At 40.1% G+C, this 27,070-nt stretch overlaps 1 protein-coding gene across 2 annotated transcripts in view; it reads left to right on the forward strand.

The window, feature by feature from the left end:
* Fbxw8 (F-box and WD repeat domain containing 8) overlaps nt 1-27,070 on the forward strand; it is a 111,941-nt gene that overhangs the window by 39,108 nt on the left and 45,763 nt on the right. For both annotated transcript variants that reach the window (XM_078039100.1, XM_078039099.1), the window contains one exon: nt 6,835-6,992. In XM_078039100.1, coding sequence (XP_077895226.1) covers nt 6,835-6,992 — 158 coding nt within the window. The remainder of the gene's footprint in view (nt 1-6,834; nt 6,993-27,070) is intronic.

The raw sequence follows: 27,070 nt of genomic DNA on the forward strand, positions 1-27,070 counted from the left end.
TTTTTTTCCCCCTCCCTTTGGCAGCCCTGGGGATCAACTGCTCTCTGAATCTTTGATAGCTTTAGTTTGCCTTTTGATGCTTTTTTTTTTTTTTAAAGAGAGAGTGAAGAGAGAGAGCGGGACAGAGAGAGAGAATTTTAACATTTATTTATTTTTTCTTAGTTCTCGGCGGACACAACATCTTCGTTTGTATGTGATGCTGAGGATCGAACCTGGGCCGCACACTCGCTAGGCGAGCTCGCTACCGCTTGAGCCACATCCCCAGCCCTTGATGCTTTTTTTTTCCATATGTATATTTTTTAGTTGTAGGTGGACACAATACCTTTATTTTATTTGTTTTTATTTTTATGTAGTGCCAGAGATTGAACCCAGTGCCTCATGCATGCTAGGCAAGCACTCTACCACTGAGCCACAACCCAGGCTCCTTGTAATACTTTTAACATTAATAATTTTATCATTATTTTATAATAAAAACTGTTAGGAAATATTCGTTTAAACGTAGTCATCTAAGGTCACTTTTGGAGTGCTTTGCTTTTGGCCATTTCTTCCTCCATCTTTTCCATTAATTGAAAAATGTACCTTTATGTGGATCATGTGGCATTCCAAAGTGTTAAAAGAGGCTTCAATCTGAAATGGTATATAGTTACCCTGAATTTGAAAATATTTTTTGTTCAGGAACTCACAGTGTTCCTAGAAAACTGCTAGTTTCATAATGCCTGTGGATTGCCCTGAGGCTCTTGAGATGACAGACACTTTCTAAATGTAGCTTGGGATGAAGCTTTGTTAGATAAATGTCACCCATGTTTATATGTAACTCAGGACATGCTTTCTGGCTTTCTCCTTTTCAGAAAACAATTTCTCTTTACAGTTTTCCTTTCAACCTTGTTTTGTATGCTTTTTGTGTTGCTGCTTATTATGTCACTGGACTGTTTCCCATAAGGAATTTGATCATTACCCGTTAGGGACCTCTTTTTAAAATTATTTTTACTTATTTATTTTCTGCTGTGAGGTATATATGCTCTTCTAGTAAATAAGTCTGAGGTAAGATATTGATAAGTGACTTGAGTAGAGCATTACATTTATTATATCTTTAATGAAGGAGCCCCAGAATATCCTTAATAAATACTGGTGAACTCATGGCTGCATTTATCCATCTCTGCTTCTCCAAGGAATAAAGGGAAGGGCCACAGCTATAGTAACTGCATGATCATCATTGACTCTGACTCTATTGATTGTGATTAACCAAGATGTATGGAAAACAGTTTTAAGTGTGTGGTGCATGCATCTCGTAAGGTCCATTAAGACGTTCATTATTTTTCAATTGATGCATCTCAACCGTACTCAATGTTTGCTGTAGTGCATTTCTGCAGAATGGCTGCACTGTGGGATTAAGTTCATTTTGTTAATTGCATAATGCAACAGTCATATTTTATATAAAATAGTAAGCAAATACTTTTGCTTTAGTTGATTTGTGATCTTTGGTATTATTAAAGAAAGTATGGAACAAGTAAACAGTTCTTAAAACCTCTACATGCCGAGGGCATAGTATCTCTTAGAATTTGGTACTTTACTTTTAGGGGTCTCTGCCTGATTGCTCAGCAGGCTTTAAACCGCCTCCAGCTTCTAGGCTGAGTCAGCAGATCCCTTTACTCCATCAACATCAGCATATGGATGAGTCTCCACATTCCTGGGCATTCCTTGCTTGTGAGAAGCAAAAAGGCTGACCGGATATGACTAGGGAGAGCATGGAGTTGGGGAGAGCGGAGCACCAGAACACACTGGAGAGGCACCTCACACATACTCAGCCTCAGGCCAGGTCCCTCCTGGAAAGTGGTTTTCAGCTGAGTCTGGAGGGATGACCAGGACTTGGTGGGGTTGGGGAGTTGCCTTTTCTCACTCCTGAACCAGTCATGTTTGTTATAATTCACCACAGCATTTACTTTTCTGGGGAACTGGTTGGAGTATAGCTTCAGAATCCTTCTCAACATAGGACTCTAGGTAGCCACTACATTTTTGTTTGTTTTTTAAAACACACAAATCATTTACTGTCCCTGGCCTGAAGCTGAATTGTCTGATCAGAATTGAATTGGGACTTGATTTGAGGTTGACTGCTTGAGTACAATCCTATAAAGGGTAAGTGTTACTAACTATTCTGTATGTCCTCACACAGTACCTGTGAATCGAGTGTGGCAGCTTGATCTGCCCCACCCCACTCTCCTGTTACCAGCTGATGAATCTCTTGTACTGCTTCTCACCTTTCAGTTGAAATATAGTGGTGAATTGATGGATTAGGGTTAGGGGTTATGTCCTGCAAGGCTGAGTCACAATGTTGAAAACAATAAATTCCTTATATTGCACTTAAATGGAGATGGCTCTTAAAAGCAGTATTTGTTTAAAGACACTGTCATCTGAGGAGGCAGAGTGGCGTGCTAGCTAAGCAGCACATTGATAAAACCTGGGCACATTTGATCCCAGCTGTGCCTCTAAAATGTTTCTTGTGACCTTGGGTAAGTCATTTAACCTTATTTCTCAGCATTCTTAAATCAAAACACACTCCTCCCCATTGCATCTTTATGAAGAGCCATGAACAAATTTGTTTTTAGCAAATAAGAGCCGACACCTGGAAGCAAAATGGAAGCCCTGCTGGATATTCACACAAGAAGAAAGGCTAAAGGTTATTTTTAGCTGTACAGAATTTCTTCTTTTTCTCCTGGCCTCTTAGTGCAAATAAGTAGTCTGCTTATTGGAAACTTACTAGTTAATGAAAGCTCTTTGGTGGTAAATCATTTTAAATTGGCAATTGGCTCTGGCATGCCAAGCTTGGGAGAGGCTCTGTTCCCGTTCTTTCAACAAAAAATCAGCTGTGGTCCCTGACCTATTTATTTAGAGGTAAACTCAGCCTTGCCAAGCATGAAAAAGACTGGGAAAGCACACAGCTTCACTGTGTCACTGGTCTGTGCCACAGGCTGGGGCACATCTTTACTCGTGTGGAAAAGCTTCTTTCTTTGGTTTTTCTTTAGTGTTTTTACATCAGCTAATGTATTAGTTGCAGTTGTACTTTGCAGACACTAATTAGAGCCATCAACATTGGGGTCCAAAGGCTTACTGACAATGCAGCTATCATAGTGGTGTCTTAATTGGTTGAGTGTAATTGTCATTAGGCAGCGATAAAGACATCTGGAGCTCTGGAGAAAAATCAGCCTTTTTTCCTACTTCCATTCAGTATCTGTTCTTGCTACTCCTGGCCAGCAGTAAGCTCCTTTAGATCCGGGCCCCTTTGCCACAACCAGTGTTCTGCAGTTGTGAAAACGTGAGTGTGCTCATGAGCACCGCGTCTCACTCCCTTGCTGTCATTTCTTTACTTGTGTTAGGCTTCATGGCCTGCTGCCACATCATGGCTCAGTACCTGCGAAATACAGTCTTTTATTCTCCATTCCCTTCAATAAAGGAGTCAGTCTTTTATGTTTCACTTCCTGAGTCATATTGTAGCAAAACATTTATGTGATTCTCATGCTCTTTGAACTTGAAAAATGGAGTTAATTTCAATGAGTATCTATGGAAAATCTCCTCTGAGTGCTGGGAACCTTGTCTGGAGGCTGGCCCTGAGAGAGGAGAGGATGTGGCTGGGGAACAGGGCAGGGGCTGGCTTGTGGAGGGTTTTCAGGAGGCCCTGTCATTCCGACTTCATTCATTAAGGTGTTCCAAGGTGAGACTTGGCCTAGGCTTCTGGAGTGTCAAGCACTGTTCTGGTCTGACTGTTCTTGTTGATGGAGGTACAGCAGTGAGCAAGACCCATACCCTGGTCTCAGACACTGAGAGGTGAGTAGAGTAGGAAGAGGAACAGTTAGGTAATCACCAAATAATTGTCATAGAGACAAGTCCAGGCTGCTAGCAAGGTAGATCATGGTGGGGACATGATCTCACACAGAGGCTGGGGAAACTGGCAGTGTTTCCTGAAGAATGACTCTGGTGTTTGGAGGGCTTGGCGTAGCAGGGTTGACTGAAGATGGGAGAGGCTTAGACACAGGGGCGCTGTGACAGTTGGGAGTGTTGCATCATGGCAAAGGAGGTGTTGAAGGGGCCTCTCTCTTTTTGTACCAGTGACCTGGGACTGACGAAAACATTGACAAAAACAAGGAATTCGGAATTGACTAGTGTGGCAGTGAGTGGGAGCTTTTGGAGGAGAACATGCATTTATTTCCATGTGCGGAGTCACTGTGAGTGCCCAGCTTCCTTCAGGGAAGCAGAGGCTTGTCAGCTGCCTTTTAGATATCAATAGAGCACTGTTCTCCCTGGGACCCCTGCCCTGCCTCTCTCCTCTTCCCTCAAAGTGAGAAATTAACAGTTTGTATCTCACAGTTCCCTTCTGTCTGGTTCAGAAGTTAAAGCCCTCCTCGCCTTTCCCCCGGATATTTTGCAGTTTTGTTGTTGCTTTGCTGGGGCACTCTGTGTTGGGGGTACTGACTGATGGTGTTGAGGTGAGCACTGCAGCTCTGGCCACTGAAATCCTGTCCTGGACACCCTGCGCCTCCCGCTGTGCCTCAAGGGGGTACCACAGAGAGCAGCAGGAAGCTGAGGGTGTGGTGTGGTACTCAGAACCACCCTGGCTCATAACATTTCCTGGCTGAGTACTCTTTTCTCCTCAGAGATCCATAGTTCTCTGATCTAAATTCCCCTTTTTTCTCTCACTTGCCTTTCTCTGTATTTCTGAGAGACAGTCCCATCCTTTAACCTTTCTTTTCCAAACTAACTAGTTCCTTTTACCTGGAATTTAACCTTAAGACTCTAATCACACAGTCTAGGAATTAAAATATCTCATTCAGTGTCTCTGAAGCTAAGCAAGTGGCCTTACTCCAGAGAACATTGCAAGTCATTTTCAGGGTGTCAAGTTGAGTGCGATGTCTTGATGCAGTGGGGTGTGGGGTTTGTGTTCTTGAGTCGGGTTCACGGTTAAGAGGGTGATGTGGACAGCTTCCTGGAGAGCCTGGGAAGCCCACAAGTGTGCTTTGGCCTGGGGGATAGCCACAGCCTCCCTTGCTCTCTCATCACTAGGCTTAAGGATGTTGATGGTGTGAGGGTTCTGTGAGATGCTTATTTCTGCGAGCATTTCAGTGGTCAGAGAGGCAGCAGGCCCATGTTAGAAAGCACATTTCTCCTATTCATCTCTGGCCATCACGTGTTCTCTCCAGACCCCATCTCCCAGATGGAGAGCAAGTTCTTCAGCCTAGGGAGCTGGTGTGACAGGACAACCCGTGGATTGTATAATACAGGCATTTACTATAAAGTAATAATTTGGAGGAAAAGCTATTAAATGTAAACAAAGTACTCCCAAATCAGTGTTATTTGTTTCTTTATTTAAAAATCTCAACTGAGATTGAACTTGTGTGCCTGCTTTATATATGTCATGTTATAGATTTCAGTGATTAAATAGATCTGAGAGGCTATCTTGTTCAGTTCTACAGTGAAACCCCAAAGGAACAATGAATGGTTAGGGCCTTAGGAAGACTGAAACTCTTCAGAATCACCTGCCTGTCTTTGTGATGTGGGCTCATCATGAGGTACTCAAAGTTACTTCCAACCTTAACCCTCCTGCCACTTGTTTTACATGTGGTATTAAACCTGTGTAACAGATGGAAAGGACTTAAATAAGGCCGGGCTTGGTGGTATACACCTGTAATTCCACTAGCTCGGGAGGCTGAGGCAGGGGGATTGTGAGTTCAAAGCCAGCCTCAGCAACTTAGTGAGGCCCTAAGCAACTTAGTGAGACCCTGTCTCTAAATAAAATATTAAAAAGGACTGGGGATATGGCTCAGTGGTTAAGCACCTATGGGTACCAAAAAAAAAAAAAAAAAAGAACTTGAATAACTCAGTGGCAAGGCCATGTGTTGTGGTGCATGCCTATAATCCCATCAATTTAGGAGATTGAGGCACAAGGACTACAAGTTACAGTGCTAGCCTAGGCAGCTTAGAGAGACCCTGTCTCAGGAATGAAACTGAAGGGCTGGACATGTGGCTCAGAGGTTGAGCACCTCTGGGTTCAAATCCCTACTACAAAAAAGAAAGAAAGAAAGAAAGAAAAAGCCCTCAGTGGCAGACAGTGCCCCACTCATCATTGGCATTCTGTTACCCTAAGGGCCTCCTGTCTGAGCAGGTTCTGGCCCTACCTGGCTTTAATGGAGATGGTCATTTGTGGGAGTGGCAGTAGGGATAGGACCGAGCAAGTGCTCTTGTTTTCCAAGAGGGCACAACCAGTGTGCATTTAGACAAGAGTGTTTCATGAGGAGGCAGTGCTGTCTGGCTGCTAAAGGCAAGATTTAATTGTTTCAGCAAATCAATTAGTCTTTAGGGACTTTAATCAGTCAGATCTGATGCATGGATGAGGTATTAGAAAGCTTGCGCCTGTAAGACCATCAGTTCCTAGTATCCCAGCAGCATCTCCTTCTGCTGTGTGTGTGTGTGTCTGTGTGTGTGTGTGAGAGAGAGAGAGAGAGAATCTCTTTGCTCCTACAGATTTCTGCTAGTGAGCCCTTTAGTGGGAGAACTTAAGGTGGCAGATTGGTTCTAACAGTGTAAAAAGGGAAGCGAGGAGATCTCGATGCCCACTTTCTTATTATAGTTTCTTGTTTGAAATTGTCACCATTGTGCTGTGAGAATGTGAACCGTGTTCACAGCCTTCTGTCATCCAGTTGACATTTTCCCGCGTTGGAGTTACTCATCCAAACAGTGTCACAGGAGTGTTCCCTGCTGTCCAGATCTCACTCCCCTGTTGTTTCAAGGCCCTCCCCATTTTCTCTCCAATCCCATTTTGGAACCAAGTGTATCCTTCTTTTCCAGATATACATCAGGGGAAGTGAGGGTGTGGGACACCCGCACCTGGGACTATGTGGCCCCCTTCCTGGAATCAGAGTATGAGGAGGACGAGCCTGGAATGCAGCCATATGTCTCCTTTGTGAGGATCAACAGCTCGCTGGCGGTAGCAGCTTATGAGGATGGTAAGTAACGCATCCCTCCTCCCTCTGAAGGGAAAAAAAGCTTCACAGAAATTAAGCAGCTGTGGCTGGCTCCCCTGTAATCCCTCCACACACACACGTGGGCACACACACACTCACTCCTGCCTTTATGTGAAGAAGCTGGCGAGGAACCCTCAGTGCGTTAGCAGGCATTGGAACACAGCACCCATTAAAACCGGTGTTTAATTCCTACTGGAACTGTTGGGCTGGGCGTTGGTGCCAGACACGACAGGGCTGGCCAAGCCATCTTAAGCAAATAACTTGTTTGGTGTAAAATATTAAATATACTTGGCCTACTTTTCCTTTAGCCTCTGTTCAGTCCAAAAGGAATAGTGATAAGGGGATAGCATAGATAATCTATTGACAAATATGGAAATAGAAAAATAACAATCAGTGCCTACCTTTTTTTTGGGCACTTACATACTATACAAGATATTTGATAGCAATGTGCTGTCTCTCTGGTACTGAGAGGGTTCTTTTTGTGTGTGAGCAACTGTGGGCTTATGGAACTAGGTGAGAATAGTCTAAAGTTAGTTTTTACAGAAGTAATGAAACACTTGGAAGTTTATAGCTAATAGAAATAATCATTTCAGTGGCTGTGGTATCCTGTAAGACCGCCTCTCATGCTCCTCATGTCCACTCTGTTGGAAACTGAATCTCTTGTCTCCCTACTTGCCTGAAGGTAGACTGCAGTGTATTTCAGAATGTTAGTGTTCATGTCAGGGCGCTGAGGCACGTCCTCAGAGTCAGTGTGACATTGTCTGTTGCCTCAGAGGACAAAACTGAAATAGCTAATGGGGAATTTTATATCTATATGTCATTCAAGGATGAAAATTAGAGCTGAATCTTTATTATTTTAGCACTGTGGATGCTCTTCTTTTGGTTTGATGTTAGTAGGCACTGTTGATAGATTCTTGTCTTTTCAGCCTATAGAAATTCAGCTGAGCTGCTTCTGTTGTATAGTTATTATTTCATCTATAGTTACTGAAATTCTATAAACTGGTCTGAGAGCAGCTTGAGCTTGTTTGCTACTTTTTAAATTAACAGTGAGGTTTTTTTTTTTAAAATATAAACACCTATATGAAAGTTGTATCACTTTTAAGTTAGCATGTTTTAGAATGATCTAGGAACTTCTTGCTGCCACATACACATTGGTACACACATATTTTACCAAAGGGGAAACAGGCCTAAAGCCAGCTAAATAATAGATTTGAGGTTGAAGCCAGTAGTAAATCCAGAACTCTGATTGTGAATCCCAGATTGTACGAGGAGGTTTAGTGTTGTTTTTGCAATGCCAAACTCAGAGGCTCTTCTAGAACTGTGCACTCAATTTTTTTTTGCCCTTGTTTCATATTTGAACTTGCAAGGTACAGCTTGAGGTGATACTCAGGTATTCTGCTGGTTGGGTGTGTGTGCATTTGGTGTTGGGGTTTTAAACCAAGGCTTGGCATATGCAGCTTACACTTGTCTCTCAATTATACCCTCAGACCCTGGTTTTATATTGTTAATAAGAATTGTCTTTATCCCCCTCATCCCTATTGTTACACAGAAATATTGGGGAACAAAGTAGATATGACAAAAAATTTGATTTTGTTTGGTAAATATGTGGCGAATGATTGTCAAAATATTTTACATGCTTGGTCTTAAAATCATAATTGAAATTCAGATGGCAAAAATGTATATGAAATATATCAGAAGAGAAGCTGAAGTGCTGCTGTTACGTGGTCTTACATGCAGGCTCCCTCTCTACTCTTTTCAGCATCTTGTTTTAGTGCCTGTAGTGTTGCTCTGTGTGGCTGTCCTCAGTCCATCTGTTAGGGCCCCTGTTGATGTACATTTGAGCTGTTTAGGATGTGATTGAAAGCAGTGCTGCACCAGGCATGGTGATGCACACCTAAAATCCCAGCAGCTCTGGAGGCTGAGGCAGGAGGATCGTGAGTTCAAAGCCAGCCTCAGCAACTTAGTGAGGCCCTAAGCAACTCAGGGAGACCCTGTCTCAATATAAAAAATGAAAAGGGCTGGGGATGTGGCTCGTTGGTTAAGTGCCTCTGGGTTCAATCCCTGCTACTAATTAAAAAAAAAAAAAAAAAAAAAAAAAAGGCAATGCTGCAAGCAGCATCCTGAAACAAATACCACAGTGAACTTGTGTAAGCGTACACGAGGGGTAAATGACTGGTTGCTGGGTTGAAGACTGGGGGTGTTTTATGTTTGGATGAATATTGTGAATTGCTCCCCAGAATGGTTTCACCAGTCTAGTCTCACAAAGGTATGTGAGGGAGACTGTTCACTCGTGTCTGACATGCGGAAGTGGCGTTTCCTTGTTCTTGTGTTTGCCTTACTTTACTCCAAGTTTACGTGAATGCCTTTTCATTATGTGTTTAGTTGTTACTGTTTCTTTGACTGCAAATTGCTTGTTCCTGTGTTTTCCCATTTTTCTTCTTTCGGTTTTCTCTTTTCTTGACCGAAAGGAAAAGGCTAAGGAAATAACCCTGGTCCTACATATTTCTGATTTTTTTATCATTTATTCTTGAATGGACTTTGTTTTATGTTATTTTCTAGAAATTAGTGGCTGATTTTAATTTTCTAAATGGTTAATAAATTTTATTTTGTGATTTAATAATTTTGATTCATATATATTAAGGGATCAAAGATCAAAATAATATTGGCAATTATACATTGAGAAATCTTGCTTTCACCCACTTTTTTCCATTCCATTCTAAAGAACAATATTTTGTTATATGTCCTTCCAGTACTTTGGTATTACAATTCCAAGCAAATATAAATATCTATTCTTATTCCTCACACTTTTTTCTTTTTACAAAAGGTAGTGTACTGCCATATGTTCTTCCACATCTTGGCTTTTCTACACTTGAAAGTGTAGAAAGGTGGCCCTTGTCTGTGCAGAGGAAGGCCCCTCCTTACACACTTGTGGCATCCCATTGTATGTAAGCACTACGGCTTGTCGAGGAGCACTTGTGTTGCATCTGGTCACTTGCTGTATGAGCAGTGCTGTGGTAGAAAACTGTCAGAGGACATTTTACATGGGGGCAAAAGAGTAGTTTCCTAGAGAAGTGGTTTCTGGGTTAAAGGGTAAATGCAAACAGGGTATTGTGCATAGTGTGAGACTGTGCCCATTTTCTCAGTTTTACCATTGAATTGTGTTTCAGACTTTTGGGTATTTATCAACTGGATAAGAATTAGTATCTGAATAATCTGAGTATAGTTTTAATTTATACTTCTTTTAGAGTGAGAGAGGTTGAATTTTTTTTCATATGTGTACCTGCTACTTCTTTTTCTCCATTAACCATTACAACTTTTTAAATAATTAAATCTTTTTCTTTCTCTCTTTTTTTTGGTACTAGGAATTGGACCCAAGGGCACTGTACAACTAAACTACACCCAGTCCCTTTTTATATTTTTTATTTTGAGACAAGATCTCACTAAGTTGCCCAGGTTGGCCTTGAACTTGCAATTCTTCGTGTCTCAGTCTCCCACGTAACTGGGATTATAGGTGTGCATCACCACATCTGGCTATAAATCTTGATCCATATAGAATTTATCCTGGTGGGTTAGTAGAAAATATGGATCTAAATGGAATCTTTTTTTCCATGTCTCTTATCAGAAATCTGCCTTTACAAGCTTGTAGAAATGAAAATATTTTTTGTGTTTCAATCTGTTTTCATACTTCATATTTCAGTTGATTTGTCTGATAGTTTACGTTTATATCATTGAGTTTGTCTGTCTTGTCCTTTTAGGTTTCACATAATGCTTGGGAAGATGGTTACTTCATCTTGAAGTCTTTGATTTGTCTCAAGTTCATTTAGATGTTAAGGATTATTTCTCTTAGAGTTCTTGAGTTTTCTGGCTTTTCTCTGAGTGCATCCTACCAATCTGATACAGGCTGTTACTCTTTTCTGTGATAAAGAGCAATTGCTTTCTTTCCCCAGACCTCAGGTGGCATTACCTTTGTTCTTACTTTAGTTTATAAGATTGGCACAATATGTCAACATATTCATGAATAGCTAGTTCTGAGCAAAGACAGGTTTGAACAATCAAATGCACACTATTTTTTTTTTAACTGGCTATTCTTTGGCAAAAAATGTCGAAGGGGAAATTTACCTTGTGGGATCTGCCATATAAAATTTGTGACTGTGCCTCACAAAAAAGAAGAGTAAGATAATAAAATGAGTTAATGAACTCCAGCTCTCTGGTTGTGCCAAAGTGAAGCTCTGTAGTCATCGAACCTCTCCATGGTCTGTACCATGTTCTCCACAGAAGAAATCTCACCCAGAGGGGAGATGGAAATTGCTTTGGGAAAAAGTAAGTCATCCCTACCTCCTTTTCCTTTTCCACTTCCCTGCCCTGTAGGAACACTGCACATGCACCTGGGGTGTGGTGATTTGGCAAGGTGATCCACAGTTGTGATTTTTTGAATTCCAACCCACTGGCCTCATATTTCTTCTGCCTTGTTTCCGATTGTCAGCACTGGCTGTCCTCCAGTTTGATTTTACCACTAATTGTGTTGCACGTTACCGTACCGAAATGAATCAAATCAAAATGCTTTTCCTGGAGCATTAGATAAAGCAGGCGAAGGTTCTGAGTAATGAGCAGATGCTGCTAATGCAGGGACAGCAGAGACCTTGCCAGGACTCCATCTGCTCCATGCTTGCCTGCCTTTGGCCTTGAGCCACAGCATTAGGGAATGGCAGTGTGCTGGAAGCCCACTCCCTGCTCAGAGTTTGTCTTAAAAACTCATTCTTTGGTAAGAAGTGAGATTACACACTTCTTATATGCAAAGAAGTTCTTATTTGTCCCCCTAAATGGGCAGAGGAAAGATGAGACCAGGTGCATGTTAGCATGTGGGACCTAGATGGGACAGCCAACAGTCCTCTTTCTGTGGTGCCATCAAGTGAGGCAAGGTGGCTTAGCCACTTCTGCAGCAGTCCCAGTGCAATTGTCAGAGCATACACAGGCTCCATTGTCCAGGGCCCAGCCTTTCCTGGGCTGAAGTGACAAGTGATTTTTTTGTAGGGACAATGGTTGGGAGCAGCTCTCTGCAAGCTGCTTGTTAACCATAAACAGTAGGACCATGGTGTAGTTATGTAGTTCTAGAGACAAGGTGCTTCTAAAGTTTCATTAATAAGTTTGTGTTTAATTAAAAAAAATCAGTTCTTTGATTATTTTACATATGTCTCTTTTTTTTAAAATACTTTTTTTTTAAAGAGAGAGTGAGAGAGGAGAGAGAGTGAGAGAAAGAGAGAGAGAGAGAGAATTTTTAATATTTATTTTTTAGTTCTCTGCGGACACAACATCTTTGTTGGTATGTGGTGCTGAGGATCGAACCCGGGCCGCATGCGTGCCAGGTGAGCGCGCTACCGCTTGAGCCACATCCCCAGCCCTACATATGTCTCTTGTTTGAATCTTTTTTTAAAATATTTATTTTTTAGTTGGACACAATATCTTCATTTTATTTATTTATTTTTACATGGCACTGAGGATTGAACCCAGGGCCTCGCACATGCTGGGTGAGCGCTATACCGCTGAGCCACAACCCCAGCCCCGTTGTTTGAATCTGATGATGACGATGAGTGCAGTATACAATTTGCCTCCCTTTCTTGTGGTCAAAGTTGAAGTTTGAGAGGTGGATTAGTAATATGTTGAGGTGCTACTTGGGAGTTGCCTGGGACAGCTGACTGTGGGTTGTGGAGAATTTTATTTGGTTTCAAGGCCTTTCTTTTCTGGTCACTTTTCTTAAAAGTTTCATTAATCAATTCTTGTCTGATATTGATGTCTGCTTTTAGACCCAGGCACCTTTCAATTGGATACTTGGCAAACAGAATGAAGTGAAACAACTTTCTGACAAAAACTAAAAAAATTCTAGGAATAGTCCTTTTAAAAGATTTGGTACTGGGGTTGTGGCTCAGTGGTAGAGTGCTCGCTTCACATGTGTGAAGCCCTGGGTTCGAGCCTCAGTACCACATAAAAATAAATACATAAAGGTATCGTGTCCATCTACAACTAAAAAGATTTTTTAAAAAAATATGGTACATTTACACAGTTAAGCAATTTTCTTTCTTTTTATTTTTTGTGGTACTGGGTGTTAAATCCAGGTCCCTGGACATGCTAGGCAAGCACTCTACTACCACTGACCTGATCCCTGGTCTGTCTCATTTGAGCAATTTCTTAACAGAAGGAGTGCCCACATTTAAAAAATATTCTGTGGAGAAGTAAAAAAAAAATAATAGTAAAAAATAAATGCAGAGTTCTGAGCTGAGGCAGTGTGGGTGTTCAGGAAGTATTTCTTGGAGAATTAAGCTTTAAAGCAATTCCTACCTGGTATGTTCTAGAGTGTCAGAGTTTGTCTCATACGCAAGCCACAGAGGCTGTATTATGTGATGGAGGAAGCTATTCCTTTAAATGTTTTTCTATTCAATAAGAAGAGCTTGAAATTATACTTATTTATATATATTTTGAGCTAATACGCATTATAACTGAATAATGGTGCAGTATTCCTTCAGCGGGAGTCAACAGAGATGGTCTTGGGCAAGAGTTGTGAGTCTTTAGGAAACTTTTGAAAATCTGCGTATTTATGTTGATGGCAATCTCAGAAAGCCCCACGTAGGTCTTTTGACCCTGTAACTGAGCTGCACTGTGGGATCTCAGCGTGTGCATTTGTGTTTGCAGGCTCTTGGCACTGGATGATCACCCACATGCCCCTGTTAACCTTACAGCACATTGTTTTTCATACTGAGGGATCCACAGATAATTCTTGGGGTTCTGCAAGCTCTCAAATTAAAAAAAAACAACAACAATAGCAACACTGTATTAGGTACAGAATAGCAGATGATTAAATTCTAAGAAAACTAAGAAATTTTTAAAAGGAGTGGCACTTTCAATTTATGATATAAGATTTAGTGTTAATCCTTTGGTTTATTAGAGGTTGTTTTATTGAAAACTAATTTTTAATAATACACGGTGTGATGCATAAATTCAGAGTAGCTTCCTGGCTTATTGCAGTTGAAGTTAAAAATTGAAAGGAATAATAAATAGCACAAGGTAGCTTTTGGGAGATAGTTTTAAAAAATAAACTGTTCAAATTCTTAAATGTGCCAACTGACAAGCCACCATAAGTTTGATTTTTTTGAGGAAGATAGATCTGGTTTTAAGTGAGATAATTTAATTTCCCTCTCAGTACTTGCAGTTTTAGTTATAGTGTTTGCTCCATTCTCAATCCTTGAGTTTTATCAAAACAGAAAGAAATATATTCGTGGAATGAGTGAATTTCTGTTTTAAAAGCAAAATGTGCCTGCTGCTTGCCTTTTCAGTGAGAAAGCCACTAGGCAGGTCCCACAGGGGAGGGAGGGCCCTGAGGGGCCAGGTGGAGGAGGAGAGAGCCCCAGTGCAGCAGCATGGTGGTTTGGCAGGTTGGCACTTCACAGAAAAGGCTGAGCTGGTAAGTGTGTAGTGGGTGATGGGAGCCAGTTTTCTCATGTGGGAGAAGGAAGTAGGGCGGGGGAGGCCAGAGTGAGCCCTGTGGGGCCAGGTTGGCATGGGGAGTATAGGTGTGGAATTTATGATTTTTAGTACAGATAGGAAGAGAAGTACACAGATGGGGTGTGTGTGTGTTCGTGTTTGTCCTGGCTTTGTTGCTGAGGAGGTGTAGGATCATCAGCCCAGCAACAAGGAGCATAGCTAGTACCCAGCTCTTGAAAAGATGCTGTGTACTTAGAGGAGCCAGAGCTGCTGGAAGTGCTGACTGCAGGGCTGGGCAGGAAAGAACCAAGTAACGCTGAAACAGCGGTGTGCACCAGGAAATGAAGAGGGGTCTGAGGAATGATGGTACCCTGTCGGCAGTACACAGGGGCTAGCCTGAAGGGTTCCTTTTGGCCAGTTCTGGGACAGTTTGAGTATCAAAGTAAATATTGATGGCAACAGAATATAACATGCCATGAAACAAAACAGGAATCCTCAAGTACACACTTTTAAAAATAAATAGATGAATAAAAAGGGAGAAGAAATTTCTTAAAGTAGAATGTCGTCTAAAAACTACAGAAAGAATGATGAGATTAGAAAATCACTAATTGGTAACCATGGTACTAATTGATTCAGACAGAAAAGTCAATTGATGATAAAAGTAGTGAGTAAGAATGAGACGATGGGGGTTGGGGTTATAGCTCTGCGGTAGGGCGCTCACCTCGCATATATGAGGCACTGGGTTTGATCCTCAACACCATATAAAAATAAATAAAGATATTGTGTCCATATTTTAAAAATCTTTTTAAAAAAAGAATGGGATGATGGTTGGGATTTTACATAGTCTCGAAGAATATTCTCACAGAACACTTATTAATTAAAAAAGAGAAAAAAGTAGCTTTGCCATTGAGAAGCCTGTCAGATAACATCTTAATAAAGCAGTCAAACTTAACATCATCAGTAGTGATACAAATTGTCATCCTGTACCATGTTGATAGGATGCAGTTAGGAAAACACAGAAGCACTTCTGTGAGATTCCAGCCAAACTGTCAAACCTGGTTAGTCCTAAGGAAATACTGGACAAACCCAGATTGAGGAACATTCCACACAATGACTGACCTGCCCTCTTTAAAACTGCCACACATCTCCTCAGTCAAGGACAATCTAGGAAACTGTTCTAGTTAAAGGAGACAATGGAGACATGTCAGCCAAGTTCAGGGTCATCCTGGCTTGGATCTTTTTTTACATTTTTTTTTTTTTAAAAAATTTGTTCTTTTTAGATGTACATGACAATAAGGGTATTCTGTTGGATCTTTTTTCTATAAAGCATGCCACTGGGACATTTGGCTGTGGGATCTGATCAATGAATATATAGAATTTCTTGCAGTTTGTCATTTTGAAATATTTCAAAATAAAAAGTTAAAATACTTGTTTCTGATCAATGTGATATAACAGGAATTTGAAGTTATCCTTCTGCTTTAAGCAACTGGAAAGCTGGAAAAAATATATTAAGCCACAGTTTTTGAACATTGTGATCCCTTAGAAAAGGTGAACAAACAAAGCAGGCCTATAGTTAATTGTTTTCCAACTGGAAACACCTTAGCACAAGGGAGGAGAATCTAAGTGGTTCTTGGAGCTCACTCAGGGCTAGGTATAGTTAGTATTTTTATGAGACAGTGTGCGAAGACCTTGTAATTCATGGGTTGTTGGGAGCAATCCTTGAAGGACATCACATTTTAGTAGTGGGATTAAGTTAGCTCTAGAGTAAAAGCTGTCTAGAAGCTACTCTAAAAAATAGTTGAAAAGTGAGCCTCAAAAGGATCCAACTAATTTTAATTTTGTATCAGAACAAATCCAACACTATTTAATAGAATACAACAAAATCCAGGAAGCAGCATGAAAAATTCACAGCATCTGTCATTCAATAAAAAATTAAACATATAAAGAAGCAGAAAAATACAACCCATAAAATGAAGAGAGTCAATCACAGAAAGAGAATAAAGAAATAACAGAAAACTAATAGATAACAGTGTTAAAATAGCTTTTATAAATAGGTGCATAGGTTTCTAAAAGCATAGAACATAAGCATGATAAGGAAAGAAAAGATTTAAAAAGACCCCAGTGGAATTTCCACAGAAGAGAGATAATTCTTGAAATGAAAATGTACTAGATGTAATCAGTAGAGAAGAAAATATCAGTGAATTTGAAGGTGTAGAAATAGACACTGTGCACACTTAAAAGCAGAAAGAAAAAGGCAGAGGGAAGTACTGAGCAGAGCTTCATCGACCTGTCAGGGTAGTATCACATATTCTTCTTCAGACAGATCAAGGCTGAGAGATGCCATTAACAGAAGACCTGCACCCCAGGAACCATGAAAGAAATTTTTCAGCCAGAAAGAAGTCCATAACAAACACAATTGTGCATCTGCACACAGGAATGTAGAATGGCAGAAGCGAATAGTAAATATGTGGGTGAATATAAAGATATTTTTGTTTTATATCTTTAAAAGTTAATAAGTCTGATGTACAATCAATCAACAAATACATGAAAAAAAAATGTTCATCATCACTAGCAATTAGAGAAATGCAAATCAAAGCCACTCTAAGATTTCATCTCACTCCAGTCAGAATGGCAGCTATCATAAAGACAAACAGCAACACGTGTTGGTGAGGATGTGGGGAAAAAGGCACACTCATCCACTGCTGGTGGGACTGCAAACTGGTGCAGCCAATTTGGAAAGCAGAATGGAGATTCCTTGGAAAATTGGGAATGGAACCACCATTTGACCCAGCTGTCCCTCTCCTTGGTCTATACCCAAAGGACTGAAAAACAGCACACTACAGGGACACAGCCACATCAATGTTTATAGCAGCACAATTCACAAAGGCTAAACTGTGGAGCCAGCCTAGATGCCCTTCAGTAGATGAATGGATAAAAAAATGTGGCATACAGACACAATGGAATATAACTCAGCAATAAAAGAGAATAAAATCATGGCATTTGCATGTAAATGGGTGGAGTATAACTCAGCAATAAAAGAGAATAAAATCATGGCATTTGCATGTAAATGGGTGGAGTTAGAGAAGATAATGCTAAGTGAAGTTAGCCAATCCCAAAAAACCAAATGCCGGATGTTTTCTTTGATATAAGGAGGCTGATTCATAGTGGGATAGGGAGAGGGAGCATGGAAGGAATAGAGGGACTCTAAATAGGGCAGAGGGGTTGGAGGGGAAGGGAGGGGGCATGGAGTTATTAATGATGGTGGAATGTGATGATCATTATTATCCAAAGTTCAGGTATGAAGACATGATTGGTGTGAATATATTATGTCTACAACCAGAGATTTGAAAAATTGTGCTCTATATGTGAAATATGAATTGCAATGCATTCCACTGTCATATATAAAAAAAAGTTAATGGGTCTGTTTAACGTAAAAATAACACCAATGTGTTATTATGGGCTTTTGGCATACGCAGAAGTTGATTCTTATGACAAAACCTCTTTTCTCACTATCAACAGAAAAGAGCTTTTTACATTTGCTTAAGAACATCTGTATAAAACCCACAGCTGACAGCAACAACTATTACTACTGCTACTACTTCCTCCTCCTCCTCCTCCTCCTCCTCCTCTTCCTCCTTCTCTTCCTCATCCTCTTCCTCCTCCTCTTCCTCTTCCTTCTCCTCCTCCTCCTCTTCCTCCTCCTCCTCTTCTTCCTCCTTCTCCTCCTCTCCTTTCTGACACAGGGCCTCACTAAGTTGCTTAGGGCCTCACTAACTTGCTAAGGCTGGCCTTGAACTTATAATCCTCCTCTGACTTCATACTTAATGGTACAAGATGGTGATTTCTTCTTAAATCAGAAATAAGGCACTTTCATTATTTTACTCACATAGTAGTGGAGGTTCTAGTTAGTGCAGAAAGGAAAGAAAAAGAAATATAATACTGACAAATAGAAAAGAAGAAGTAAAACATGTCCATGGTTAGAATATCTATGTGTAGAATCCTAAACACTCAACAAAAATTTTACTAGATCTAGAAAGTATGTTTAGCGTGTCATTGAATGTAAGGTCAGTGTCCAGAAATCAGTTGTTTTTCCAAGTTATCAACAAACAGCAAGAAACTGGTTTTGCATCAAAAATATGAGATAATCTTGCTGAGAGAAATAAGGAAAACTCAAATGAAGAGAATTGTCATGACTATGGATTGGAAGATTAACAGTTAAGATGTCATCGTTCACCTAATTGATCTGGAGAGACAGTCTGATCCCAGTCAGAATCCCAGCAGGCCTTTTTCCCCTTCATAGAAATTTATAAACCAGTCCTAAAATTTAAGACTAAAAAGAATTTAAAGTCTAAAAATGTACAGAGCTGAAAACAATTTGAGAAAAGAAGTACAATGTTGAAGGACTCTTCCCCCTCATTTGAAAATCTACTGTAAACCACAGTAATCAGGACAGTGTGTTACTGGCATTGGAAGAGACCTGTACAACAGAGGCACAGAAGAGAGACCCACCCACTGATGTTTTTATAAATGCAGTAACTCAATAAAGAAATTAATCTTTTCAACAAATGGTATTGGAACAAGTGGGTATATGTATGCCTCCCACCCCTAGAATGACCCTCTCCTTCATGCCATATATTAGTTAACTCAAAATAGATTGTAGCCCTAAGTGTAAAACTTGTAAAAGAAAACAAAGTAGAAAGTCGCTGTGACCTTAAGCTGGGCAGAGATTTCTTCAGGCACGAAAAGCCAAAATAGAAAAAAAAAATGTTAGATTTCATTAAGATTTAAAACCTTTTCTCTTCAGAGACCACTAGGAAAATGAAAAGACAAGCCATTGACAGGCAGATGGTATTTGCAAGACATATCTGCTACATGGCATGTATCATGTAGATATATCATATACACACACACACACACACACATATACACACACACATATGCATGTGTATATGTATATATAAAAAATACACATGGGGGCGGCTTTTACAACTTAAGTATAAGCAAACAACCAATTAAAAATGGCAAAAGATTTGAATAGATACTTTACTAAAGAAGATATATGAATGGCCAAGAAGTATATGAAAAGATGCTCAAAATCATTAGTCATTGAACAAGTACAAATTAAAACCACTAGGAAACATCATCACACACTTGCTGTAATGTCTTAAATTAAAAATACTAATAATACCAGTGTTTTGGTCACCCAGGAGTAACTGGTATTTCCATTCCTTGATGGTGGGAATGCAAATCAGGGACAGCACTTTAGAAAATAGTTGGCATTTTTGTATAAAATTAAAAATAAACTCAATAACTCAACAGTCTCACTGTTATATTTATCCCAGTGAATGAAAACACGCTCACATAACAACTTAAGGTACTTGATTGTTGATAGAAATTTATCCATGATGTTTCTAAACTGAAAGCAACTCAGATGTGTATAAGCTGGTGAGTGGATAAATATGTTGTGGTGTAGACACACAGTGGAACACTGTTCCATGCAACCGTGTAATGCATCTCAGCAGCATTATGCTAAATAAAGAAAAGCTGCTTGCAGAGGAGTATGCACTATATAAAATTTCATTTATCTGAAGTCCTCAAAGAAGCAAACCATGTCAGCAAACAGTGGGACAGTTACCAGGGGCTGGGACCAGGGGAAGGGACTCATTACAAAGGGGTATAAGGGAACTTTCTGGGTGACACAGTGTTCTATGTTATGATTATAGTGGAGCTTACAAGGCTATAGATGCTTGATGAGAATGAACAAGTATCTATAGCCTTGTAAGCTCCACTACAACTTAAAGTTGATGGTTTTACTTATTTATTTATTTTTTTGTGTGGTGCTGGGGATCAAACCCAGGACCTCACTCATGCTAGTTAAGTTCTCTACCATTGAGCTACATCCCCAGCCTACCAGGATGGCTTTCACTTTCTTTTTCTTTTTCTTTTTTTTTTTTTTTTTTGCATGTAGATTTTACCTCTGCAAAACTGATTTGATTTTTTGAAAGGCAAAAAAAAGAAGAAGCGTTCTTTTACAAATGTATGATATATGATATGTCAAAATCATTGTAATGTTTTGAGCAACCAATAAAAAAAGAAAAAGAGTTCTTTTAATAACTTTTTGCAGTATAGTTGATGTCACTCTTGAAAAGTTAGTCCTTTTTGGAACATGCCTAGTTGCAATTACATCACCTCACTGGACATAACCAATGGATGCTGACTTTTACTGGGTGTAACCAATCACCAACATACACCACCAACTTGGAATTGTATTTAAATTGCTGGTCCTGCCACACTGAAGAGTTTTGCTACAAGGCCGTCAGTGAGATTGGCGACCTTGCTGTCTATCCCTGGACCTACTCCACCATTCCCTGACGTCCAGCCATCAGCTGGAGAGAACCACCAGACAAGGAAGAGAAGTCATGTGGCATCGGAGGTATTTTGGAACTGTGGTTGCCCTAGGATTCTGTGATTTGCTTATAGTATTTAGTTAATGAGCAATGAAAGCTAGTTGGGGTACTCTAGTATACACAACACTTTTGCATTAATTGTTTATCTGCTTATAGTGTTTAATTAGTGTGCACTGAATGCTAGTTGGGGTGTTCCAGCACACCCAACACTTTTTGCATTAATTGTTTATATTTGATGAATGGTGTGATCAAATATAAGTTTGCATTTAAAGACAAAAAAAAAAAAGAAAAGAAAAGTTAGTCCTTTTTGCCCAGCAAGAAAGGATAGTGTCTGAGCCTGACTTTTGACCTTTCAGCTGAGGACCTGGATTTGTTCATTCTAATTCTTAAATGTTTTAAAAGTATTATGCTACCTTAGTAATGCTGAGTACAACTAGTGCCCAGATTTGAGTTTCTAAATATTAGTGTTTAAATAAAAGGAAACAGAGGTAGGGCAGGTAAGTACAAGGTGGAACACCTTTGTGGGACCAGAAAAAAAGGGTTTAAAAAAAAATGACAGGGATAGGGCAAGTGTAATTAATTGGGCTACCAATGGCCAAAGCAGAGAAAATGTCAGCAATAAAATATGGTGACAGTAATAGATTATAACCCAAGAGCCCCATCCCAAACATCCAGGGTTCCTGTGGCAAAACCACCCATTTCCTGGGGAAATTTGCATTTGAATCTGAATGCCTGAGTGAGATATTAGATTCTCTGTGGATTCAATGTTCTGATTCTCATTTGCCTTAGGTAACTCAAAACCAACTGCAGTTTGCTATAATCTAAGAATCTTATGTAGAGTTTCTTCATGCTTTTGCTTGAAAGGTATAATTTCAAGATCTTTTGAAGATTTGAATTGGGATTTCTAAAGTTTGCAAATATCTTGGATTTTCATGGTAAATCTGAGAAGGCCCTTATTTGGCAATGTGACTACTGAAAACGTTTGTAAGCTAGGTATGGAAGGACATGCCTCTAGTCCCAGCTACTCAGAAGGCTGATACAGGAGAATACTTGAGTTGGTGACTTCAAGACTAACCTGGAAACTTGTCAAGAAAAAAAGGGGAGGGCCAGGTGGCTCATGCCTGCAATCCCTGCTTTAGGGAGGGTGAGGCAGGAGAATCACAAATTCCAGACTAGTCCTAGCAATTTAGCAAGGCTGTGGGCAACTTAAGGAGGCCCTGTCTTGAAATAAAAATGAAAGAGCTGGGAATATAACTCAGGGGTAAAGCACCTCTGGGTTTAATCCTCCGCCCTCATTAAAAAAAAAAAAATGGCTGGGGAAGGCACTGGGGATGTAACTCAGTGGTAGAGTACTTGCCTAGCCATGTGCAAGATGCTGGGTTCTATTCTCAGTAAAATACATGTAGAAAGGAAATGTACAAAATGCAAGTTAATATACTTTTACTTCTTAGTGTTAACCTTTCAAGTTTTTTTTTTTAAAAAACTCTTTTATTATGAAAAATTCAAAACATACAAAATTGAAGTGAATGTGTGATAAACTCCCATATATCCATTAGGAATCATCATTATTTTGAGATTTTGTTTCTAAATATTGCATAGTGGTGTTACTCAACTACGTGGGTGTTTTTTGATGATATACATACTTTCCTTGTAGAAATAAAATCTATTTTAAAAGGAACAGAGTCTAAGGTTTAATGCACGCTGGCCCTGGGCCATGTGCTGTGCTGGGATGTCTTGCTCCCATTTGGTCCAGGGGAGGGGGTGGCAGTGATGTTTTGGATTCCTTTGGAGTCTAATTCACCTAAACCCATCATCAGTGGTCCATAGGTAGAATTTGAGTTTTATTTTATTTTTTGTACACCAAAATTAAATGTTGATTCTAAAATGATGTAGATTATGATTGGAAAAATCCAGTCACTAATGAAATTATTACTTATAAAATTGTATACCCAAATTTATAATTTGTTACATAGTATTACACATAGAAAGAATTAAAATATAACCCAGGAGTACATGGTGAAAAATAAGTCCTCCCTTATTACCCACCACCAAGCAGTCCCCCAGCCCTCTGGACTCCCCAGTCTCTTCCCTGTGGCCTCTGCTTTGACCAGTCCCTGATTCGCTCTGGTGAATATCTTCTACTTTGTTCAAGTACAAGGCATCAGAGACTGTGTGTGCAGTGGTGTCTCTTTCATATTATTTGCCTACTCAGTACTTGCCTCTGTAGAAGAGCCAGTCCAGAATCTTTGGCTTCTCCATCCATTTTTCCTTGACTCTTATTGCCACAGTCTCCCAGTGTACCATTTGCCTCCTTTGCAGTTTACTGTGTCTTAATTTCTTATTCTTTCTCAGATGTTCTTTCTGTTTTGAACTTGAGAGGTACTAAATATGGAATTCATCCTTCCTTCCTCTTGCTTTGTCATCCCTTTCTGCTTGGTGATCTTATATCTGGTCTCTGCTTTGCTTATGTCCTAACCAGTCCCTTCACTGGTCTTAATTAAGCCCATTCAGATCATAATCTAACATGCAGTTTCTAGAATACTTCCTATTTATTTGTTTGCTGTAGGCAGCAGAGTCCAGCCTCAGCACTGTGGTAGCTGTCCTGTCCAGGATAACACTCAGCATCTGGGCAAGAGTGCACTTCATTCAGCTTTTTCCTGTCAAGACCCTCATGGCTTAGCTCTTTTTCATGACCTTGTTTTCTCTGGTATTACTCTCCTATTGGCAGGCCCCTCTTCAATGAGAGCAAAACTTTTTTTGTCCTCTCAAACTTTATACTTCCTTGTGTCTCTGGCCCACAATTCAAGTGCTGTTGTGAGGAATTGATGAATGGAGAGGTACACATTTAGTTTAACTTTTTAAAAAATTTATTCAGATTTGTTATATATGATGGCAGAATGCAATTCATTTCATATTACACATATAGAGCACAGTTTTTCAAGTCACTGATTGTATACAAAATATTTTCACATCATTCGGGTCTTCATACATGTACCTAGGGTACCGATGTCTAACTCATTCCACCATCATTCCTACCCCCTTGCCCCTCCCTTCCCCTCCCTCCCCTTTGCCCTATCTAAAGTTCCTCCATTCCTCTCATGCTCCCCCCATCGCCATTCTGAGTCAGCATCCTCATATCAAAGAAAAATTCGGCCTTTGATTTTTTGGGATTGGCTTGCTTCACTTAGCATGATATTCTCCAACTCCATCCATTTACCTGCAAATGCCATGATTTTATTCTCTTTAAATGCTGAGTAATGTTCCATTGTGAATATATACCACAGTTTCCCTATCCGTTCATCTACTGAAGGGCATCTGGGTTGGCTCCACAATTTAACTATTGTGAATTGTGTTGCTTAGTTTCACTTTTTGTTAGAATGCCTTTCCCTTGTTGTAGGATTTCTTTTGACTTCTGCTTAATTTCTTATGTTACTTACATGGTGGAAATTGAGATTGCCAGCTGTATTTATAAACATTCAGCTTCATTCGTGTCTCTGAACACAGTTAATTGATCCTCTCTATTTAACTATTATGAAACTGAAACCAAACTTCAGGTGTAAGCTCACAAAGAGGAACTCAAAACTAAAATGAGTTCTAATCAAGAAGGCACCAAACGGCACAAGCAAGCTGTAGTTCAAGAAGTGACCAGCATTTGACTTTTTAAACTGTTAACTTGTTTTAAATTTTATGGTGCATGGAAAAGATCAAAGGGGAGGGGCAATACCAATTGTATTTTTTTTCCAAAACCAGTTCAGCGGTTATTTACCTTTCAAGCAATTAACATAATTACCATTATGCTAAAAAGTAATTTTGGAAAGTTGTGCCCTGAGCTCTTATGGCTCCACCGGGACAGTTTTAGTTGGGACTTATCTTTTTGATGGAAGCCTAATTGCAGTTTTGGCTTTGTGCACACAAACAGAAGCAGCTAATTGTTTAGGCAAATAGCAGATTAATTTAAATATGCATCCCTAATAAAACAAAAATGGTATCCATTATGGTCCTTGTTCCCATGACGAGGAATATAAATACTCTGTGCAAGTACCATTAGGCAGAGGTCTTAAGGATTGTCAACATTATTTCACAGTGGTAGCACTTTCCAGATACCTAGTAATCTTTACAAAAGCTAACATAAATCAGTTTAAACTCATTTAGATCCCATTTCCACTATATGCAGTTTCATTACCACACTCTGGATGGCCTCCTCTGGGAGGTGGGAGGGGCGTGCTGCAAACTGGCATGGGTGCCCATCCACAGCTGCTGAGCAGCTTTATGTCTCCTCCAAAAGCCGCCCTCATTACTCATGTCATCATTAATGGCTGTTGCTAGTCTAGGGCCACTGGAGTTCCTTCCGTCAAGTCTTCTTTCCTTTCCATCAAGGTGGAGAGTCCTGAGCTCAGGAAGCAGGTGGGGCCGCCAAACCCTGCCCCCACCTAATTTGGGAGGCCTTGGTCTGTCCTCATTATCTTCTTTCAGAGTCTTAGAAAGACCCAGTTTCCTTTGTCTGCATCCTTTCATATTTCTTGGGAGGAGAGCAGTACCATTCATCCCAGCACCACATCAGATTTCAACGTAGAATGACACCTGCTCCACCTTCTAGTCTGATGTGAGGCAAAGTGGGGGTCATCAACTTTGACTCTTAAGGCTTATGCCTGGCAGATCATGGCTGGTGCAGGAAATGGTAACTGAGACCTGCTTCTTAAATCACCGAGAAGCTGCTTAGAACCTCCCTTTGCCTTTGCTGAGGATTTTTCTTGTTTTCCTTTGGTGTAATATGCAGGGTGGGTGTGGTAGACACCTTTGGGGTGTCTCCTTGCTTTGAAATCCCTTTGCAGCCCCTCTAGAGGAAGGCAGGTATGTAGGATTTGAGTTGCCTTTTGGCCTCAGCTGATTGGACAAGGGATGGGGAAACCTTTCATGGACTCGGACTCAGACTTGTGGGCTCGGAGTAGAAGACCTTGTGGAATGGGGATAGCCACTATTCTTCATCTACTCAGGGACAAGAGAAAGCTGGATTGTGCAGAGAGAAAAAATGAAACTGTTAGAACTGAAGATAAGCTCTGCCTTGTTTCCAGTGTCTTCCTTGTTCTGGTTCTGATCTCTTGCATTTCCTACCCTTGGGCTATATGACAGCTGTACCTTTTTGGTCTGTTTTCCTGATGTGTTTAAGCCAATTTCACTGGATTCTGTTTCTTACAACCAAATGCTCCCTTACTGAAACGTGAGACAAACATCCAGGAAGCCTTCACTGATGTTAGGCCCTGTTCAGCACTCAGAATTCACTGCTGTGGAGAGCAGAGAAGGACACAACTCTGCCACTTTTATAAATCCACACGATGTCCAAAGCTTAGTCTCTTCATTGCTGTGTCTGCAGTATGAGAAAACTTGGTTTTTTGAATGAATCTATATCAGATTTTGTTTAAAACAGACCTATTTGAAAAGCAGATTTCTTTGGCTCTGAGAGGCATTGACTAGTTCTTCCTTAGTCATGCAGTGAATGTGGACCTAGTTCAACTTGAAGTCTTTGGAAAAGTTAGCCACTCCATTTTTGGGGACCTGAAAATGGAGTGATACCGTGACAGAAGGTTAAACTTTATGTTGTGTTTAATTTTACATTTTAGTAACTAAAATGTTTGTTTTCTTCTAGTATGTGTTTTGTGAGAATAGGGATCACATTCTTCTAATCTTTTTTAAATATATTTTTTAGTTGTTGATGGACTTTTTATTTTCACTTATTTGTACATGGTGCTGAGAATCGAACCTAGTGCCTCATACATGCTAAGCAAGCGCTCTACCACTGAGCCACAACCCCAACCCTACATTCTTCTAATCTTTATGTGCTCCCAGGTGAGGTACTTTGTAGATGCCACTAGAATGTCAGTTGTATGCAATCAGGGACTTTTTTGTTTTATCTGATTCACTACAGCATTCCCAGTGCCTACAGCAGTGCATGGCACCAAGCAGGGCTCAATAAATATTTGTTGAATGCATTATTACATTAATTCCTTTTTGATTATCAACATGGATGATGATCAACTACAGTATTATAGAATATTTTTATAATTCAAGTATTCACAGTTTAAGTCTCTGAAGTTTTGAGGTTGTAAAAGTAGCCATGATTAACTACTAATAAGTTGACCATTTATAATATTAGCCTTCATTCAAACATCCCTCTCTGTCAGC

This window comes from Ictidomys tridecemlineatus, chromosome 2 (genome assembly GCF_052094955.1).
Source record: "Ictidomys tridecemlineatus isolate mIctTri1 chromosome 2, mIctTri1.hap1, whole genome shotgun sequence".
Lineage (NCBI taxonomy): Eukaryota > Metazoa > Chordata > Mammalia > Rodentia > Sciuridae > Ictidomys > Ictidomys tridecemlineatus.